This window comes from Callionymus lyra, chromosome 19 (genome assembly GCF_982586985.1).
Source record: "Callionymus lyra chromosome 19, fCalLyr1.hap1.1, whole genome shotgun sequence".
NCBI classification, from domain to species: domain Eukaryota; kingdom Metazoa; phylum Chordata; class Actinopteri; order Syngnathiformes; family Callionymidae; genus Callionymus; species Callionymus lyra.
Window position 1 is genome coordinate 7876292 of NC_141836.1, and position 20585 is coordinate 7896876.

Below are 20585 nucleotides of genomic sequence, written 5' to 3' on the forward strand. Positions count from 1 at the left end.
TATGGTCTACATATTATATAACATATTATATAACATATTATATAACCCTTCAATAGCAGGAATGGAATAAATCTTATAGCAAGAATGGTTCAGAATAAGAATAGAAATGTTGTTTTTAAGAGTATATATAAGAAAGACACGTTTGCAAAAATCGTAACGAACAACTATTTGTAAATAAATATTGCAAAATATATGAATTAATAACTTGTATATCAAGTATACATGTGCACAGTGATATTGCATTTTTTCTCTTTCCTTTTAAAAAGCAATTAAAATCAAATACAACAAAAGGTATATAATATATAATAATATATCATTCTATGGTTATATAGACATAATAATCATAATAATAATTTAACTAAATAATTAAATAAATAAAAAAAACAACAAGAAGCCACGAGTTAAAATATTACATACAAATAATGTAACCCTTACAAGTAAATTTGAAGTATATTTAAAAGCATCCAGTATTAATATGTGTGAACTCTATTTCCCCGGCTCCTACCCCAGATCACACCTTGTCAAGTTGATACATAGTGCATATGAGCTTGTGGTTATTTTTATTATGTACTTTTATATCCTGTCGTTTAGTCAGGTAATGCTTCTAAGTCACCCAAAAATGAAACAAAAGGCTGCCATTGTGTATTTAATGTTCTCTAATTATATATAAAATATAGTTTCCCTTGGGTTTTTTTTTTTATAAGGAGAAGAAAATGATTTACTTTTTTTTATCCTCTGGTTCCGTAGTTTATCGGGAAACCCTCCTTTCTACGACGAGACGGAGGAGGAGAACACGGATCTGCACAATCGCATCATTTTCTGTCGCATCGTCGCAGGTGACTTCGAGTTCGACGCTCCTTACTGGGACGACATCTCACCTGCAGGTACGAGGCTCGGCCACAAGATGGCGGCAAAGAAGAAACTTTGCGTGAACGTCTCTCGTTATTTATCATCAATGAAAGAAGTTGAATGACATCATGAAGTGTAACTTTGAGATGTGTCACTTTTTTTCCCCAGCAAAAGAGCTGGTGTGTCGCCTCATGGAAGTGGACCAGATGCTCAGAATCACTGCTCAAGATGCTCTCTGGCACGAATGGTAACGATCAAGAAAGTTTTACCTTACCTTACCTTACCTTAAGTCGATCACAACGTCGACGGCGTCTCCTGCTCACACGTGTTCTTTCCCGCCAGGATCGCCGGGAACGGCGCGTCGGAAAAGAACCTGAAGGACGGCGTGTGCGCTCAGTTCGAGAAGAACTTCGCCAAGGCCAAGTGGAGGGTATGGATCCTTCTCTGTTTTACGGCGTCACGCGTCAGCGTTTCAGGAAAACCGAGGAAACGGTCGTAAAAGTCAACATAAAGTTAAACTGCGATGATTCAGATTCAAATTTGCTGAGATTAAATTTTGCACGATGACTTACCGACGGCCGATGAATAAACCAGGAGGAAGCAACGCTGAGTCGACAGCTTTGCTAACGGCCGTAAACCTCTTCTCTTTCTCCCCACGTGATCTCCAGGAGCTGAAGGTATCGTGGTGGGATGCGGGGGGTCCGGCGAGGACGGAGCACGGGAGGAAGCGACCTCACGGGTTCTTCCTCATTTCGAGCAGCAGGATTTCAATGTTCTCCCCGCCTGAGCCGTTCCTCTCGTGCTCCGGTCCGGTCCGGTTGTGGGTTCACTTGTCCCGGGAGAGATCCATCCTCACACTGCTCCGCTTCTCCTCCATTAGGTCCACGCCTTTCTCGCCCGCTCATCCTCGCGATGAGGAGGGGAAACGAAAAGGTGGTGCGGGAGCTCTTTATGTAGGCGGTCCACTCTTTTAAGGCCCTCAGTCATTCCTCCTCTGCAACTCCTTGGACTCACTGACCCTCAATGTTGCTCACACATGGCCGGTGACATCTTGTCCGGCGTCTGCGAGGGTTTCAAACAATCTCTCCGAGGGCTTTACATGCACACCGTTGTCATGGTAACATCGGAAAAAACTTATTTGCGGCCGATAAACTTTACAGGTGGATTCAATACGATTACATTTAAAAAATCACAGTTAAAACCATTCAATAACAATAGTCCAAATAAAAAAATAAATAGTCCAATATCTAAAAAAAAACAAAGTGTCCTTCATACTGAGGATGTAAACCAGAAAGAAAAGGATCTGCTGATAAGGTCCAGCAATAAGTCAACTGAAGGGAAAGGAAGTGAGAGAACTAAACAAAAAAAGTGGAACATGACTTTGGACTCTTTATGGAATGTAGCATAACAGGCTGAGCACGGCTTGTGGTCTGCTTTAGGTCCCAGTTTCAACATAAACAGGTGTCATTCCTGGTCTATTTAACATTCCAGGACATGTACAAATGGGAAGTTTGTTGAAAAAGGTTCGAAATATCGATATAAAAAAATGTCGATTTAATCGCTAGACACGTAGACGACGTCTCGTTCCCCTGATAATGAGGAGCAAACATTGAAGGACGGAGGTCACGTTAGCTTGGATTCATGGAGAGAAAAACGATTGAGAAGCTCGACAGGAAATTAGAAGCATAAGTTTCATATTTGGAGTGTATTTTTCTCAAAGCAGGAAGTGATTATAGTCGAGTCAAAAACACTCGCAGATAATAGAGACTCTTGAGTCGTTTCATGTTGAAAAGCTGCAAATAAATGGAGGTCAATTTAACTTAATATATCTTATTTTCCATCAAATTGTATCTTATATTAACTTTTGTGTTAGTTAAGTTAAATAAAAACATAAATAAAATGTTTATTTTTGTTTGTTTACACTCAAATAACCTAATAAATTAATATGTTAAACATCATTTTTATTTCATAGATACTTTAGCGTTAATTGAGTTAAATAAAAACATAAATAAAATCTATCTACAATATGTATTCATTTAAATTCTGTTCTTTAAAACTCAAATAATCTAATAAAATAAGTTGTTAAACTTCATTTTTTATCTTATATTTACTTTAGCGTTAATTTAGTTAAATAAAAACATAAATAACATCAAATATGTATTCATTTAAATTCTGTTCTTTAAAACTCAAATAATATAATAAAATAAGTTGTTAAACTTCATTTTTATCTTATAGTTACTTTAGCGTTAGTTGAGTTAAATACTATCATAAATAAAATTCAAAATGTATTCAATTAAATTCTCTTTTTTTTAACTCAAAGAAACTAATAAAATAAGATGTTAAACAAAATGTTTATTTCATATTTACTTAGTTGAGTTAAAAAAAAAAAAAAAATTATTATATTTATTCTTTTAAATTCTGTTCTTTACACTCAAATAATTTATGAAAATATGATTTTAAACTTAATTTTTATCTTATATTTACTTACGCTAGTGGAGTTAAAAAAAACATAAATAAAATATTATATTTATTCATTTAAATTATGTTCTTTACACTCAAATAATCTAATAAAATAAGATGTTAAACTTAATTTTTATCTTATATTTACTTACACTAGTGGAGTTAAAAAAATAAACATAAATAAAATACTATATTTATTCATTTAAATTATGTTCTTTACACTCAAATAATCTAATAAAATAAGATGTTAAACTTAATTTAACTCTATAGTGAAATTGCTTCAAGGCCTAACTTAACTTTTTGAACAGAAAATAAAGTGAATAAAATAAGATTTTTCCTGGAGGTTCTATAATAAGTGAAGCATGTGAACAGCTCCTTCTGTTTCAACTCCCGCCATGTTTGTTTGTAGTCCTGGAAGATAGTAACTCGTCACTCGTCTCCACTCGTTACAATGGATGGTTTATTGTCATCATACAGGGATATATATAACATCTTAAGACGTTCTTATTTGTTCAGGCTTTTCCTTGATTTTCTGGAACTCCTGTTGTGTTATCAGTTTTATCTTGACCTTTAAAGTATATCTTTTATTGAACATGTTTTGATTGTTTAAGGGCTTTGTGACCCTGGTCTGGAAAAGCACTATATAAATAAAAATTACTTACTTACTTACTTACTTACTTACATGGAAGCAGCTGTTACATCATAGGAAATACATGTAAAAGGTGTTAAAGGCTTAAAAAGGACCGTAGAGGTTCAACAGTATAATCCAGAGATCTTAAAATTAACATTTAAGGTATTTCAGATAATCCAGGAAACATTGAATTTAGTTTTTGATTTAGTTACTTTCATCATCCCAGCAAAAATAAACATTAGTTTGAGTTTTGTGCAAATAATCATCAGTCTGTCGGGACTTATTAGTGATGAAATGTGTTTAAAAACACTTTGAATTAAGTAGTTTATGTTGTATTGTGTGTTATTACACACCCGGGTCATAGAAAAGAGTTGTGTTTGGATGGAGTTACAATAGTAAACGGTTAATAAATCTGGTGACAGTTATGATCTTCCAGGCGAGACAACAAACGCGCTGAGAGTCGCTCAAAGCTCCTGAGATTGATTGAAACTCGGACACTTCAGGGATGTCATCGCGAGGCTCGCTTCTGTGGAACCGGATCTTCTCCGGATGAATAACTCGTTGCTTCTGACTTGCAGAAAGCGATCCGCGTCACCACCTTCATGCAGCGCCTGAAGAACTCCGAGGCGTTCACGGACAGTTCCGCCGAAGTCCACGGCGCCGAGGAGGCGGGAGAAGGGGAGGGGGGGGTGTCTCAGAGCGACGAGGGGGAGAAGGGGGCGAGCGATGGCGGGGTGACGTCCAGCAGCGTGTCCCTGGAGGTGCTGGTGGAGAACCGGCCAGTGGACCTGGACGAAGACCGACCCGGGGAGTCGAGGATGGATCCGAGCCCGTCCCTCGGAGTTCCTCCGTCAGACGTTCACCCCAGAGAGGAGCCGGACACGAGGAGGACCAGTGATGCAGCTCGGAAGGTGGCGGCAAGTCTGGGTCAGAACAAAGTCGCCCCCGAACCCAAAGCCACCCACGAGTCCGCCCGGCAGACCGGTGGTACCCTGGGGAGGCCTGACGCCCCGAAGGTGGGTCCCAAGGCGTCGCCGGAGAAGAGGAGCGTGGAGACGGACGCGAGCTGGTGTCAGACTCAGCTCCCCGAAGCCGTGGCGGAAGGTTCCGCGGTCGCCCCCGTGACCGGCGGCGGGGTTCAGCTGAGGGGCGACTCCAGCCCCGGGGTGAGACGGGACCGGGAGGCGAGGAGGACGGACCGACACAGCGCCGAGCTGAGCGTCTCCAGGGTCTCTCCGGGACAGGGCTGCTACGTCACGGGAAGCTCCGCCAGCCTGGGTCGCCATGTGACGCCGTACCCCTCCGACATGAGCTACGGATCCCCCTACATGTACGCCCGGGGCGGGCTGGGGATGTACGGGACCGGGCTGCACCCCCCGGGCGGCTCCGACTGGCAGATGGACAGCGTGATCGAGCAGATCGAGAAGCAGATGGCGGCGGTGCTGGAGAAGATCGAGGGCGACATGCCGTCGTTGCTGGAGCAGATCAGTGACTGCCCCCCGGAGCCGCCGCGACTCCGGAGCGCCAACGTCTCGCCCGCCGCCTCGAGGGCCCGCACCTCGCAGCATCAGCACCCCGCCGAGGTCTCGCCCTCTCCCCCGCCGCTCCCCACGTCGCCCCGGCCGGGGATGCCGTCCCTCCCTCGCCTCACCATCCCGCCCCCCACCTACCCGCCGCCCTCGCCCCCGACCCTCGCTCACGGGGAGCGCGAGGAGCGAGACGGACAGAGGAGGGTCCCCCGATCCAGCCAGTCGCCCCGGGCGGGGATGGGCCGAGGGCTTTGAAGTGCATGAACATCTGAAAATCTAGTCTTTCCTCTGAGAGAGAGGTGAAGGTCACGAGAGTTCATCCATCCGTGGACACTGACCTCCCTCGACCTTTAGCGGCACAAAGAAGTTCGTGTAAATACATCAAGTATATCTCGCTTCACTCGCACAACCCCTGGTGTACAGAAGCTCTTTTTTCACACGTTCATCGTAGTTCAGTATCATTTATGGTTGACAAGAGTTCACGAAGACTGAAGCCCTACTGAGTTCTCGTCCATCGTGTATTTAAACTTTAAAAAATCTCTTTCTCCTAGAGTTCTTTAATCACTACTACAAAAGCACATGTTTCTGTTTTATGTTTCTTTTTTGATTGAATAGCATTTGCAGCCGTCTCTGTTCTGCCCATGAAGAAGTCTTCACGCTGTTCTTCCCTCATGTGATCTGTACTGTTGGCAAGTCTTTCAATAAAAACAAGTTAATATTTCTCTGTGTCTTTTTATCTAGTATACTTTCAACCTGTTGTTGGAAACTAACTCTTAATATTTATTTATTTTCATTACTAGTTACTCGTTTTTTGTTATTTATTGCCCCTAACCAAAGATTTAAGTGGATGTAAAAACATATTAGGGGGAAAAAACGTGCAACAGAATTCCTTTAAAATAAAAGTTATATAAAAAAACAATAAAATATGTTTTGCAAATACTGTATAGCTTGATATGTTTTACTTTTGTTTGTTTCTTTTATTTTTCCTTTTTACAGGTATTAGTTTTATATTTTTAGTACTCTTTTTTTTGCATTACATGTTTTTCATTTTAAATTATAAAATATATGATTTTTTAAATTTAGAATCTCTAAAACAGCTTTTAAAAAAATAAATTATTAGAATGTAAGTAAGAGATATTTAAAATAGTACTCGCCACCAATATTTTTCAACAGCTTTGCTAAATGATACATTTTTTTAATATATAAAATAGTACTCGCCATATAGTGATAATATATATTATAGTTCAACTCTACATATTACTTTTTCGTATTTTTATTACTTCTTTAATATCATATTTCAGTGACATGTATATAACATGAAATATTGTATAATTTCTGGTATAATAACACTTGTTTTACGTTTGATGTATTTTATTTTAAATTCTGAAAATACATAAATCATACATTTTCTTCTTTATTATCTTCAAATACATGACATTGTATAAACTCAAAAGCCTAAATCTTATTTAAGAATTGATTTAAAAAGTATTAAAAACAAACCAGTCATCTACACGATTAAAAAAACATGCACGATACGTTTATATAACGTCTAAGGGAAAATCCGGCGTCTCGTCGAATAATTCGCGGGTCTGCCTACAAGTCCCATGATGCCATGCGGGTATATTAGACGAGTCCATTAAGTGCTGGGTATAAGAAAGTAAACTTAAACGCGTTTTATGATTAAACTCAACATTGAATCTTGTAAAATCAACATCTCATATATTTGTAAGGGCATTAATACGTTTTATAATGCTAGGATACAGTTAAGGATTATAGTCCCACCCCTCTAGACGGAGGGAATGGTAGGGCCTGTAACGTGCACATGTTGCTGCTTTGCTTTGCTCGCAGAGTCAGTCAGGGGGAACACGCTTCTGGACCAGCCGGGCAGTTTCTCCGTCCAGCGGTAAAAAAAAACAAAAAAAAAAACAAGAAAAAAAAGCTCTCTGTGCCCGCCAGCCTGACACACTTTTCCACATCACCTTCTCCGGCGGCGTCTCCTCGTCACACCGCTCCAAACCCAAGCCGTATTTTAACACTACAGACCAGGCCGGGCACTATCGGATGTGGTGAGTTCGTGCACACTTGGTACCGTCTCGGCGGTGTTAGCCCCCCGGGCTAGCGTTAGCCGCCGAAGCTAACAGAGGGAAAAGTGACTGGGTGGCTAGATAGCCGGGGCGCTTAGCCGCACACATGCTAACAACTACGCAGTCGCTTCGCACGCGCCGCGCTCCGGTTCTTTTGCGGTACTTTCCCCGCCGAACCCCGGCTCGGTGCAGCCCGCACCGGGTCGCGAAAGTACCGGACGGTGCACGGGAGTCTTACTCTCGGGAGGTTACATTCGTAGTGCAGCGAGCGGAGACGTGAGAGACTCAACTAGCGCAGCTGCAACAATGGATGTCGCTGGAGACTCTTGACACAATTTCAGCCAGTTTTTATTTATTTTTTTTTTTTTTTTTAAAAATCGCTTCACACGTGACTAGATAATGGGACTAACACGTAGAGTTGTGGCAAACAACGCTAACTTAATTTTATTATCATTTTTTTTTGCGATTGTTTTCAAAGTGGCTGATAATTGAATGTGTTTCGAGGCATGGATGAGAACCAGCATCACCTCCTCATGTACCCGGGAATATGCGGCCCACTCTTCCTGGGCCTTTGTCATCCATAAGGCACCCCCTCCCCCAATATACTCCTCCTCTGCGAGGAATGCTCACCCCTAACCTCGGTGTGACTCAAGCCTCAGCATCCCTGGCAGGCTGGGAGCCCATCCTGGCCGGACCGTAGGAAAACATTGGTCCATAAACTATGGGTTAAACCATTCATTTAGGAGCTAAAATAAACCAGTTAGTCTTTTGTGAGGGGTGTGTGTGTGTGTGTGTTGGCAGAAATCTACCGGTACAATGTGTATCACGATACAAGGGTCAACGATACGATGTAGGAGCGAGTATGTATTTGTAGTATTATAGAGTACTTGACTCAGACCTTGTGATACAGACAAACTTTCCGTTGTTTTCAAACCAAAATGTAAGTAATATTTATAGAGCGCTTTTCCAGACCAGGGTCTCAAACAATCTAAACAATACTCGATAAAATGTATAATTAAAAAGGTCAAGATAACACGGAGAACTACGCAGGAGTTCCAATATGTCCAAAAGTCGGCTTTAAAAGCTGCTGGAGTCGCCTGTATCCTCTCGTTCTCAGTCATTGCACAGGATTTCATTGTTCATTTAGCTTCTATCTAGTGCGTGGAGTGTAATTGCAACACAAAAAAATGAACAAACTGCATAATTTGTATTGCATTTTAAGTTAAAAAAAAAAAAGATTTTGTTTAATATAAACTTTATACAACTATAAACCATTAAATAACTATAGAAGTGTGATTTGAAAGCAAATACTCTAAAAAGAATCGTTGCAGTGCTGTTGAATATCAATACAAACATAGCGATATATCAGTATATTGATACTTTCTAGTGTTTTCATGTGAAAATATTACTAAATAAATAATTGAATCTTCACTATTGTTGAAGTAGGTTTAATAAAATGCACAGCATAAGTAAAATGTACTTTGATAAAATCTTACTGTTGGCTTTTCAGGTGCACTTAAATCACATCCTTGGTTTAAAGGTTTTACAAGTGGCTGCTTAACAATCTGTGTTCATTGTCATCCAATGGAGTGACGGGGATTTTCCAGTCCAACCAGGAAATGTACGTTACTGGTCGTCCCTGGAACCTCCCCCCCGATTGTGCACACCTGAAACATCCCAGAGGACGCTGCCGCCAGTAACAAACTATAACTCGCCTTGATTTGAAAAGATCTAAGGACTCAGGAGATATTCTGCTATAAATAATCGGGTCTTTTATGTGCGGTGCTTTTCATGTCCTTCGTGACAGGCTGTCTTTCTTATTGGAGCTTATAAAAGGGCCCTCGGAGCTGATGAGTCACTTAAAAGAGTATAAGGAGCGTTCGAGGTAGCAGGGATAACGGGTAGAGTTAACACGAACGTAAACCAGCAGGTCAGTTTTAAATCCAAATCTAATGATGCGTTTCATTCAGTGTCATGTGGTTTTCAGTGTGGAAAAGTGAATTTTGAGCCATTTATTTTTATCTACTTAGTTTAATTTGACAAGGGGCTGTATTTCCAATAAATCCAACTGTAGAAGTCTGTCTAAACTAAGCAGCTGCTGGTGTGTTTTGGTTGAATTGCTGAATAATTTAACAAATCTTTTTAAAGATGTCCCCTTCTAAAGTGAAGACTGAATTGGTTTTCCGCTACATAATAACTTTATCACACACTGACCCGGCTTCTTGGGGATCCTTAAAAAGTCTTATAATTAAGGTTTTATATTTAACTTTCTTTATAAGCATTACATGTCCTAAATCAGATTTTCTAAATTCCTAAAAGATGTGAATACATAAGATATTTGAGACTAACAAATCCTTCTTAACAAATCTTAATTAAAAAAAATAATTTAATGATGGCAGGACTTGCAAAAGAGCCCAGGTTTTGTTTTCATGACTTTGTTCATCTTCAGTAAGAGACAAGCACAGATGTACTTTGTTCATGAAATCTTTTAAAATCAAAGTTTTCCAGTGGACTTAAATCCCTGTTTTACTTGATTGAAATAAACATTTGGATAAAGAGTCCCTAAACTTAATGTAATGTATATTGTTTGGTTATCAAGTTGCTAAATTTAATTGAATTTAACCTCCTTGAGCAAGAGTTTTTTTTGGTTGATGAAGGTGGAACATCATGTTTGTTGAACTAAAAGTGCTCAGGTTCTGTGGTCTCTTTGTAAGGGTCCTGGAGCGTGTTCTTGTTGGGGGTCCTGCGGTTCATTGTACAGTGAAACACGCATGTCTCGTTTCGCCTCGGAGTGGGCGGGGCCGCGAGCGTCGCCGTCCAATCAGCGCCTCCCGCCGACCCGCTGAGCCTCTGCGTCACCAGCTCCCCCCGCCCCTTTCTACCAGGCTGCCATTTTGGTTTTGTTCCCGTCCGCTGCAGCTCCAGTCCACAGAGACTGTCCGACAACGGCACCGTGACTCGGCACTAACAGCCTCGACCCCCCTTTTTTTTTCCCGTCGCCGTTCTCGTAGTGGTCGCCACCACCGAATCAGAACCCAATCGCTGCCGCTGACAGTCGCGGGAGAGGAGCGGGTTCGCGTTGGGAAGGGCCCGAGAAAGATTATTGGTGAGCAGAGATCAATGGAGCTGTAATGGCTGACATGTTCCTTCTTCCTCGAGTACATCTTTTTTTTTTCCTCCGTCTGTCGAATGTGTCGCGATCGAACGCCGGGTCTCGAGGTGGCGGTTCTGAACGGGTCTCGTCGAGCGGGTCGTGTCATGGCTACAATAGCGAAGCTAGCTCGGAAAGTTGTGTTCCGCACCAGCGAGGCTGAAGGCCGCGGACGAGCTGCCGACAATCCTCGCCGTTTTTACGGCTTACGGGTTATGAAGGTTTGCCGAGTCTGAGCACGAGAATGGCCGCTTTATCCCGGGCCAGGATATCTCGGTTCGAGGACTCGATCTTACCCGTCTGATGTCCCGAACTATTTTATGTATATTATTAATTCATAACGTCTTAAATATTCCGCTCGGTGTCACCACCCTAAAAAAAAAAATCACGTTAACACATTCGATTAAACTTTATTGATTTTTGTAAAAAAGAAAAATAATTAAACGGTAAACTACTGTATCCAAATTGTCGTGTGTGTTCGATACATTTACTGCCTCGGTCGTATTTAAAGTCGAACTTAAACCAATATTCGAAATTAGTTTCATTTTCACTTAAAAAATCTTGACTGGTCTAAGGTTCGTCGCCTTCTGTGACCCGTGAGGTCGGTATTAAACGCCGTCTCATTTCTTCCAGTGTACTGTATAAATGTTTAACTAGAATGATGGCACATGTTTCCTTGATGCATAATACAGGAAGTGGATGACAAAGGCTGGTGTCTCCACCTGCAGAGGTGCAGCTCGGTTTACTGCAGTGGACTTCTAATGATTCAGCTGTTTCTGTTGAAACAATGTCCGGGCGGCTTTAAATATCGCCACAATGGCCGACGGAAACGTAAACAAGCCCTGCACTGTCCGTCGCACGTTAAAGGGACGAATGGTGCTGCTTTTCGCTTCTCTTCTTAGCACGGGTTCTCTTCCTAACAGATTTGTTTTTGGATGGCGGCCAGCCCAGCTGCTCCCTAGATAGAAATCCTTTCTATCATGGAGAGGATTGGCGGCTTTGAGTGAGGCAACATGAAGCCGTAAATAATTCAGACTTTAATTTATTCAACCTGCCTTTCTGAATAAATGCCACAAAGTGTGTGGTATGGGAACAGTTTAATACAAGGGTTGGTGTTGCTTTCTTTTTTTTCCCCCTCATCTCCTTCTAATGTCCGGTGACTTGCAGATGTCCAGCTCGCCGCTGTCCAAGAAGCGTCGCTTGTCAGGATCAGAGACGAAGACGGGATCCAATTGCAGCTCCTCAAACTCTGTCAGAACTGATCTGTCCCACACACCTGCCAACGTAAGCACTTCCTTCCACACACACACATGCTGCACTGCTGAAGCTGGGTACATTAACTGATTAAATTGTCGTCTTATCTCTCCAGGGCATGGCTAAGAATGGCAATGATGCTGAGATTGATGAAGGCCTGTACTCCAGACAGCTGTAAGTTTAATGTTCTTTTGAGACCAGAACCTCCTTATTAAAAAAAAAAACTCCTATCCAAATAAAATGTGTTTAATTATCACATATTGAGTGAAAGTCAGTTGAGTGGCAGATGAAATAAAAATGGCGTCAATGTGCATTCGTCGTGTGTTCAAATAATCTAAAGAAATCTGATGTCTTTGTTCAGTTATGTGTTGGGCCATGATGCGATGAAGCGCATGCAGAACTCCAATGTTCTCATCTCTGGAATGCGAGGTCTTGGTGTGGAGATTGCCAAGAATGTTATCCTCGGAGGAGTTCGCAGCGTCACCGTCCACGACGACGGTCTTGCAGAATGGAGTGACCTCTCCTCCCAGGTATTGTTTTTGCTTGTTGGAATATCATTTTAATCGCGCTTACAAAAGGGATTGTACTCTTTATTTACCGTTTTTGTACCAACCCCCAATAACTGACCTATATTTGTCCATGGGGGGTCTAGCTGGTTTTAATCACAGCTGCTTTCACGTTTTGTTACTATTGCTTTCGGCTCGTGACGGGCTATCAGTGAGCAAGGCCACATAACTAGTTGTTTTGTTTAATGTTTATTCAATGTTACTGATGAGTGTTTCCACAAATTATTGCCCATAACTCATCGGACATATTTTATTCTTAAATACTTTGGTGCCTTATGCTTCAGGGGTCTTGCTAGACAAGAATCTTGTTGGTTACCATGACATTAAAGATATCGTCTGGTCTGAGTGATCTGAATAAATTACACATAAAGTTGTTTCATATTTAATTTGTGGTTCATACCAGCATCACTTGTGTGGTTGCCTTGTTGTGTGTTCTGTCCTCAAGTACCCTTGTGTTTGTGTTTTTGTTCCTGTCCCTTGTGACTTGTTAAGGTGGTTGTCACAGGAAGTGTGTTCTTTAAATAGTCGACTTTGTATTCCCTTCTCTGAAGGAACAAAGGGCAGCATTACAAATGCAAATGTTTAGTTTTATAAGTTGATATTTTTAGCCACTCTTCATTCTTTCTGGATGATGACATTTGGGCATTTTTCTTCTCAGTTTTATCTCCGTGAAGAGGATCTGGGAAAGAACCGGGCTGAGGTCAGTCAGTCTCGTTTGGCTGAACTCAACAGCTACGTACCCGTGACTGCCTATACGGAAAAACTCACGGGCGAATACCTGAAGAATTTCCAGGTAAGTGTGACTGAAGAGCGCCTGATAAGACGTACTATTTGAAGTGATCAGGTTAGTTTCATGACCCGTTTGTACTCGACAGGTCGTGGTTCTCTCCAACTCCTCACTGGAAGAGCAGAAAGTCCTTGGAGAGTACTGCCACTGCAAAGCAATCAAGCTGATCGTGGCAGATACCCGTGGCCTCTTTGGGTACGAGACTAATATTGAAGCTTTTCTTATCCAGTTTTATATTCTGTGTAAATCTCTGACCCGCTCTTTGTGTTCCAGCGAGCTTTTCTGTGACTTTGGAGATGACATGTTGGTGTTTGACACCAACGGAGAGCAGCCACTGAGTGCCATGATTTCCATGATCACAAAGGTGCGTTTCTGTGAAGTTCTGATATTTTCGCGCATGCGTTGAGTCAAATGTTCACTCGGTTGGCGCGTCAGAATATGTATTCAAACACTGAATTTAAATATGTCATACTTTGAAGATGCTGAGGAAGGATTGGAAAATAATTTAACCTCTGGGGTTTATCGGTTAGTTTGTGGACAGGAAGCGTCTTATTTTCAATTCAATGGATACTTTTCTGTCCAGGACAATCCTGGAGTCGTGACATGTCTGGACGAAGCCCGTCATGGTTTCGAGAGCGGAGACTTTGTCACATTCAGTGAGATTCAGGGAATGACCGAGCTGAACAGCTGCAAGCCCGTCGAGATCAAAGTTTTGGGTAAGTTCACTTTTATTGTGTTTTATCGTTCAGTTTGAGCATTGGTCGTTAATGTCTTTGATTTACTCCTTCCAGGGCCATACAGCTTCAGCGTCTGTGACACCGCAGCTTTTTCAGACTATGTTCGAGGAGGAATCGTTTCCCAGGTCAAAGTGCCCAAGAGCATCCAGTTTGTAAGTGTCTGCTGCGACTAGAATACTGTGCATTTTTGCCCTTCAGTTTCTGAATGAAGTTTCTTTGCATAGAAATCTATCTCTGCCTCCATTGCTGAGCCAGAGTTCATCTTGACCGACTTTGCCAAGTTTGACCGTCCTGGTCAGCTGCATGTGGGCTTTCAGGCTGTTCACGCCTTCCAGAAGAAACGCAACTGCCTTCCTAAACCCTGGAACCAGGTATGTGACGATTGTTACCTAAAATGCTGGATGAGAAACATTGGAAATGATCATAAATGAAACGTTTCCCTGTCCTGTCCCAGGCTGACGCTGATGAGCTTCTTGCTCTGGCCAAAGACATAAACTCTGCCCAGACTGGATCAGCCAAACAGGAGCAGTTGGATGAAGATCTGATCAAGAAACTGGCGTTTGTCTCTGCTGGAGATCTGGCTCCGGTCAATGCGTTCATTGGCGGTCTAGCTGCACAGGAAGTGATGAAGGTACATGTCCACCAGTTTTGACAAACGTGTCGCTGTCGTGGCTCATATATATGATGCTGACATTTCTTGTCCATCTTCCTCAGGCTTGCACAGGGAAGTTCATGCCGATCAGGCAGTGGCTTTACTTTGATGCCTTGGAGTGCCTTGCTGAGGAAGACGGAGTCTTGCCCACAGAAGAGGAGTGTGCCCCGGTATGTTTGGAACTAGTCACTTGTGTTTTCTTACTAGCTGAACAGTAAATTAAACTATATATTTTTATTCACAATTTTCAGAGGAAGTGCAGATATGATGGACAGATCGCTGTGTTTGGCACCAAACTGCAGAGTCTTCTGGCCAAGCAGCGTTACTTCCTGGTAAGAAAATCAACTCTTTTTAAAGAACCTTTTGTTATCTCTTGCACTTTGTCTTTTATTTACCTCCAATGATGATCCCGCCATGCTAATACTGATGCACCAGACATGTCTGGGTGCAAGTGAGTTCAACTGACCTTCTCACGCTGTCGTCAGTGTGTGCTGAGGAGAAAATGTACACTTTGTTGATTAAATGACATTTACTTTGTTATTGTGAAAACATCGTTCAGATGAAGCCTTGGAGTCATAATTCTAAATTATAATTAAATTGCTTTTCCTCTTAGGTGGGAGCTGGAGCCATCGGCTGTGAGCTCTTGAAAAACTTTGCCATGATCGGACTGGCAAGTGGAGAAGGTGAAGTCATCGTCACAGATATGGACACCATCGAGAAGTCCAACCTGAACAGGCAGTTTCTCTTCAGACCGGCTGACGTGACAGTGAGTCATCTTTTTATATACGCTACTGCTACAACAAAAATAGAGGGTGGAAAGGAAAATTGAGCTTAACCCATCAGTGAGATTATGGGTCATTACTTTACTGGTTCTAACAAGTAAAACATACTTTAATTATGGTAAAACTTTCCATTTGTGTAACATTGAAAGAGTTTGTTATTCCATAAATGATTTGGCTTAATTAGGAGCTCCATGCTCCTGAACTACTTCTGTTTCCTCACTGACGAGACACCCGCTTCTTTTCTCAGAAAATGAAGAGCGATACTGCCGCAGCTGCAGTGAAACAGATGAACCCATCGATCCGGATCACGGGCCACCAGAACCGCGTCGGCCCCGACACAGAGAAGGTCTACGACGATGACTTCTTTGAAAAACTCGACGGGGTGGCGAATGCACTCGACAATGTCGACGCCCGTGAGTTAACTTCTTGGTTTTTGAAGAGGATAATATTTTTGGTGTTTGTTATTCCATATCATTGAAAACTAGTACTAAAATGTTCAAATGAAGAACATACTTTTGTTTTTTGTTTAGTCTTCTCTGACTCCTGACGTTGACTTGTTTGCTCTGCAGGCATGTACATGGACAGACGGTGCGTGTACTACCGCAAGCCTCTTCTGGAGTCGGGCACTCTCGGTACCAAAGGAAATGTCCAGGTGGTGATCCCATTCCTCACAGAATCCTACAGCTCCAGTCAAGACCCACCAGAGAAGTCCATCCCCATCTGCACTCTGAAGAACTTTCCAAATGCCATTGAGCACACTCTGCAGGTTTGTACAATAAGCTTGCTTGGGAAGACCCATTTCCCGGAGCTGTAAACTTCAAATGAATCTCGTGCCCTTTGGAATACTGATTTCTTGACTCCTCTCTTTGCAGTGGGCACGCGATGAATTTGAAGGACTTTTCAAACACCCACCAGAGAACGCAATGCAGTACCACCAGTGAGTTGAGATGCTAATCAACTGATACAGAAATATATGGACAATGAAGTTTTGTTATCAATCACTTTCTTATTGATTTATAAAGGTTACTCGTATAAAAAAAATACAAAATGTATATTTAAAATATTGCTCTGGCTCCTCAAGTGTCCGAAAAGTGTAACTGCAATGATGCAATTTCTACATTGCCACATTTGTTTACCATGATATAAAGCTGCTGTTGTCTTTATTTATAGTTTGAACTTCTTAGTAAATGGTCTCCAAGTACTTCAGCCATATGAAACACTGTCTCTGTCCCTCTGTAACGGAGGTAGTGACTCGCCACATTTAAGGCATTCTGGGAAAAATGTCATGGTGAAGAGAGTTGATATAATCGAGATCAACACTAATTGTCGTTTGTTGTATGCGTTTATGTGATCACTTTATTTTTAGATTTGAACTTTTAATACTTGTCCCAACAGCGACCCCAAGTTCATGGAGCGGACTCTGAAGCTTCCCGGCGCTCAGCCCGTTGAGGTCCTGGAGGCCGTCTACAACTACCTGGTCCGGGACAGTCCCAAAAGCTGGGCTGACTGTGTGGCCTGGGCTCGCAAGCACTGGCAAGTCCAGTACAGCAACAACATCCGCCAACTTTTGCACAACTTCCCCCCAGAACAGGTACCAAGATGAATATCTCTTTAGTTTGAGCTGCTTTTGGACTAACACTCGGATTAAACGATGCATTTGTTCATGTCATGACCTCCAATGATGATCCCGCCATGCTAATACTGATGCACCAGACATGTCTGGGTGCAAGTGAGTTCCACTGACCTTCTCACGCTGTCGTCAGTGTGTGCTGAGGAGAAAACGACGCTTGTGTGCTCTGTCGATTAAATGGTTACTTTATCGGATAATTAAAATGAAAACTCAAGGGCTGAGAAATTTTCATTTTTATTCATTTTCTTTGTTCTTTTTTCAGCTGACCAGCTCTGGCGCCCCCTTTTGGTCAGGTCCAAAGAGATGTCCACATGGCCTTGACTTCAGCACTAGCAACGTAAGTTGATGCTTCATTTTGTGGTGAAGGTGGGATGTCCGATGAGACTTGATCGATCGTTTGACACCTTGTGTTTAGGACCTGCACGTGGATTACGTGATGGCAGCAGCCAACCTGTTTGCTCAGACATACAACATGAAAGGAAGCCGCGACAGAGAGGGTCTGATCAAGATCCTGGAGGAGGTCGATGTCCCGCCGTTCACGCCTCGCTCGGGTGTCAAGATCCACGTCTCGGATCAGGACTTGCAGAACAGCAACGCTTCAGTCGGTCAGTTTCCAAACTTCATCTGCTGATGATAAATCGTTGCTGACATTTGTTTGTCCCACACAGACGACACCAGGCTGGAGGAGCTGAAGGTCAAGCTGCCCTACCCAGACACCCAGTTCAAACTGTGCCCCATTGATTTTGAGAAGGTATTAGTCAACAAGTTGTATTTTAAAGAAGAGTGTGACTCATAACTGTTTGGCTCCATCAGGACGATGATACCAACTTCCACATGGACTTCATTGTAGCTGCATCAAATTCCAGAGCAGAGAACTACGACATTCCTCCCGCAGACAGACACAAGGTGAGCCTCGCTTTGAAGGCAACCTCTCCAAAACGTTGGCGGGAGGTTTACGTTTGTTTTTTTCCACGCAGAGCAAACTGATTGCAGGAAAGATCATTCCTGCCATCGCCACAACAACGGCTTCCGTCGTGGGGCTGGTTTGTCTGGAGCTCATCAAGATCGTTCAAGGACACAAGAAGCTGGAGTCCTATAAGAACGGCTTCATGAACCTGGCCCTTCCTTTCTTTGCCTTCTCCGAACCCCTCACTGCTCCCAAACACAAGGTAACTCGTCTAATTGATGCTTGATCGTTTGTGTTCCGTCTGACCCTGTGTGGTTCTTCCAGTACTATGAGAAGGAGTGGTCATTGTGGGACAGATTCGAGGTGACGGGACTACAACCAAGCGGAGAGGAAATGACCCTTCAGCAGTTCCTGGACTACTTCAAAGTAGGTTCTTCAATCCACAGTTCTGTTGATCATGACGCGACCATGAACGGTTGATTCAAGTTTACCTTTGTCCTCCTAGAATGAGCACCAGCTGGACATCACCATGCTTTCTCAGGGAGTGTCGATGCTCTTCTCCTTCTTCATGCCTGCTGCCAAACTCAAAGAGAGGCTGGAACTGCCGTGAGTACACTTCTGTCATGAGTACGATGGATGGGTGATTACATTTCCCAGAGGGCCACGTTAACACCAGGGTGGTTGTTAGACTTTTGGACTTTAGACTTTCTTTATTGTCAATGCGCAGAAGAACACGGCAGTAAAACATATGGCAACGAAATTTTGTTGCTTGGCAACCGTTTCAAAACATAGCATAGGGTGATTGTATAAATATTCACAAGTTATAAATAGAGCAATATAAAGTAAGAGTAAATAAATGTTTTAAATATTGCATATAATAAACGTATATAAAAGTAAAAATATAAATAAGTAAAAAATAGTGCTATATATAAATGACAAATAATGTTTTAAATGGTGCATTGCTTGTAGTTGTATTGTTTTCAGCAGTCCGATGACCAGAGGGAAGAAGCTGTTGTTGTTGGGGGTAATAGGAAGCAATAATAAATCATTTTTATCACCATTGTCTGTAGGTTAACGCAATAAAACTGCTACAACTTTGCAACAGCAGTTTTATTTCTTTACAGACTTCCGGTCAGGGTCGCAAAAGTGCAGTAGAGTACTTTTTTTTTTGGTTGAAGATTGAACACAACACACTAAACGGTTTTCCATTTTTATTTTATTTCGGGGGTAACGTTCTTTGAAATTGACTTTTCCACAAGTTAAAATTAACATTTATTTGTAAACTCAACATTGCGTACGAGGTATCCTCCCTCTTGGTGCCATTACCTGAACTGCTCCCCTAATGCCAATCACGTCTGACGGGTACCTTTGTCTTGGCAACACGTACGATTTAAATTCAATATCGTAGCGACGCATCAGCTGTCACCGACTAGATCAATGTGTAAAGGGTGTTGTAAAGGGTGTTGCCACCATTGGCCTCTTTCCTTAAACGTAACGTTGGCTCCCTCTTGCAGGATGTCCGAGATCGTCACTAAAGTGTCCAAGAAGAAGCTCGGCAGGCACGTGAAGGCCCTGGTGTTCGAGCTCTGCTGCGACGACCAATCGGAAAACGACGTGGAGGTCCCCTACGTCCGATACACCATCCGCTGAGCGGCCCACTCGCCCGCCTGTGTAAGGGTGTGGGGGCTGGAGGGGCGAGAGGGGTCGATGTTTTTTCAGAGTTGATTTCTTTGGGGGGAGGGGGGAGGTGGTGGGGCGACCCTGGTCGGCTGTACTTCGGCTCAGTCGCGTTTAGGCCTGAAGGCGCCTGAGTGTCAGTGGTCAGCTGACTGGAGGACTCCTGTTGTGTAGAGGATCCGGCTGTGTTGGGGGTGCTGCAGGAATAAGGGGCACATATAGCAGTTTTCCCCGTTGATTCCAGAATGGTCATAAGATCTGACTTTCTGATGCGTCACTGCGCCCCCTAGTGTCCCCTTGAAGCATCGTCACACTCCTGTGCTCCACCTTGTTAAACCACGCCCTCTACTGGCATCTCCTTTCAAAGATGCTCCTCGTTCAGTAATTTATCTGTCGGGAAACTTAAATTTGTCGACACGACCTGTCCAAAACAGAAAAAAAAACTGGATCACCTGACACTGGCGTCCCGCAGCTCCGAGATCGAGCTCTTGCACACGTTTCCTACTTTTGTTCAAGTTCTCCTGATTTTTGATTTGAAGGGCAGTTTTGTTTCACACTCACCTCGTAGTTGATAAACGGCGTTGCTCTTTCTGTCGGCTGAGAGTGACACGTGTTTGTCGGGAGCACTTAGTGTGATAGTGAATAAACGTTAATAAAACATCCTTCAGTCTCTTCGTTCTCTGCGTCTTTCTTTCGTCTTTTTCTTGCCTCCCCAGGATAGACTCGCAGTGACGTCACGACAGCGAAGGTATGTCGGCCAGTGTTTCAGATCGAGGCCGACCTCAGTTTAACTCTCATTTCCCCACAGAGTTTAACGTAGACGTCACTGCAGACGTGATCTAGCTCGGCTTCGAGGCCCAACTGAGGTGACGTGCGATTGAAACGCATT

The 20585-nt window shown here is 42.8% G+C and overlaps 2 protein-coding genes and 2 non-coding genes across 4 annotated transcripts in view; all 4 read left to right on the forward strand.

Annotated features, from left to right (window-relative positions):
- Nucleotides 1-6190, forward strand: part of camkvl (CaM kinase-like vesicle-associated, like) — a 69304-nt gene extending 63114 nt beyond the window's left edge. Inside the window, exons 10-13 of the mRNA XM_087782368.1 lie at nt 748-884; nt 1018-1096; nt 1192-1279; nt 4519-6190. Coding sequence (XP_087638494.1) covers nt 748-884; nt 1018-1096; nt 1192-1279; nt 4519-5724 — 1510 coding nt within the window. The 3' untranslated portion in view covers nt 5725-6190. The remainder of the gene's footprint in view (nt 1-747; nt 885-1017; nt 1097-1191; nt 1280-4518) is intronic.
- Nucleotides 6191-10455: 4265 nt separating this feature from the next.
- Nucleotides 10456-20356, forward strand: uba1 (ubiquitin-like modifier activating enzyme 1). The gene is made up of 26 exons (XM_087781029.1): nt 10456-10659; nt 11872-11988; nt 12074-12132; nt 12320-12488; nt 13183-13317; nt 13400-13506; nt 13585-13675; nt 13895-14027; nt 14103-14200; nt 14273-14419; nt 14503-14679; nt 14763-14870; nt 14952-15032; nt 15314-15466; nt 15730-15895; nt 16052-16248; nt 16355-16419; nt 16878-17073; nt 17375-17449; nt 17528-17717; nt 17781-17863; nt 17926-18018; nt 18090-18281; nt 18344-18445; nt 18525-18625; nt 19534-20356. Exons 2-26 carry the CDS (start codon nt 11872-11874, stop codon nt 19667-19669), a joined length of 3171 nt encoding a protein of 1056 aa, XP_087637155.1. The 5' UTR covers nt 10456-10659; the 3' UTR covers nt 19670-20356.
- LOC148059283 (small nucleolar RNA U6-53/MBII-28) lies at nt 15096-15200 on the forward strand. Its single transcript, XR_015709518.1, has one exon. It is a non-coding gene; the product is annotated as a small nucleolar RNA U6-53/MBII-28 (small nucleolar RNA).
- On the forward strand, nt 17156-17260 carry LOC148059284 (small nucleolar RNA U6-53/MBII-28). The gene has a single exon (XR_015709520.1). It is a non-coding gene; the product is annotated as a small nucleolar RNA U6-53/MBII-28 (small nucleolar RNA).
- Nucleotides 20357-20585: the final 229 nt, after the last annotated feature.

What these genes read in the sequence shown, in the direction of transcription:
- uba1 (XM_087781029.1), top strand. Translation starts at nt 11,872, where the DNA reads ATGTCCAGCTCGCCGCTGTCCAAGAAGCGTCGCTTGTCAGGATCAGAG. An exon ending in TTCCTAAACCCTGGAACCAG is followed by an intron (nt 14,420 to 14,502) that starts GTATGTGACGAT and finishes GTCCTGTCCCAG; the next exon opens with GCTGACGCTGATGAGCTTCT. An exon ending in AACGCAATGCAGTACCACCA is followed by an intron (nt 16,420 to 16,877) that starts GTGAGTTGAGAT and finishes TTGTCCCAACAG; the next exon opens with CGACCCCAAGTTCATGGAGC.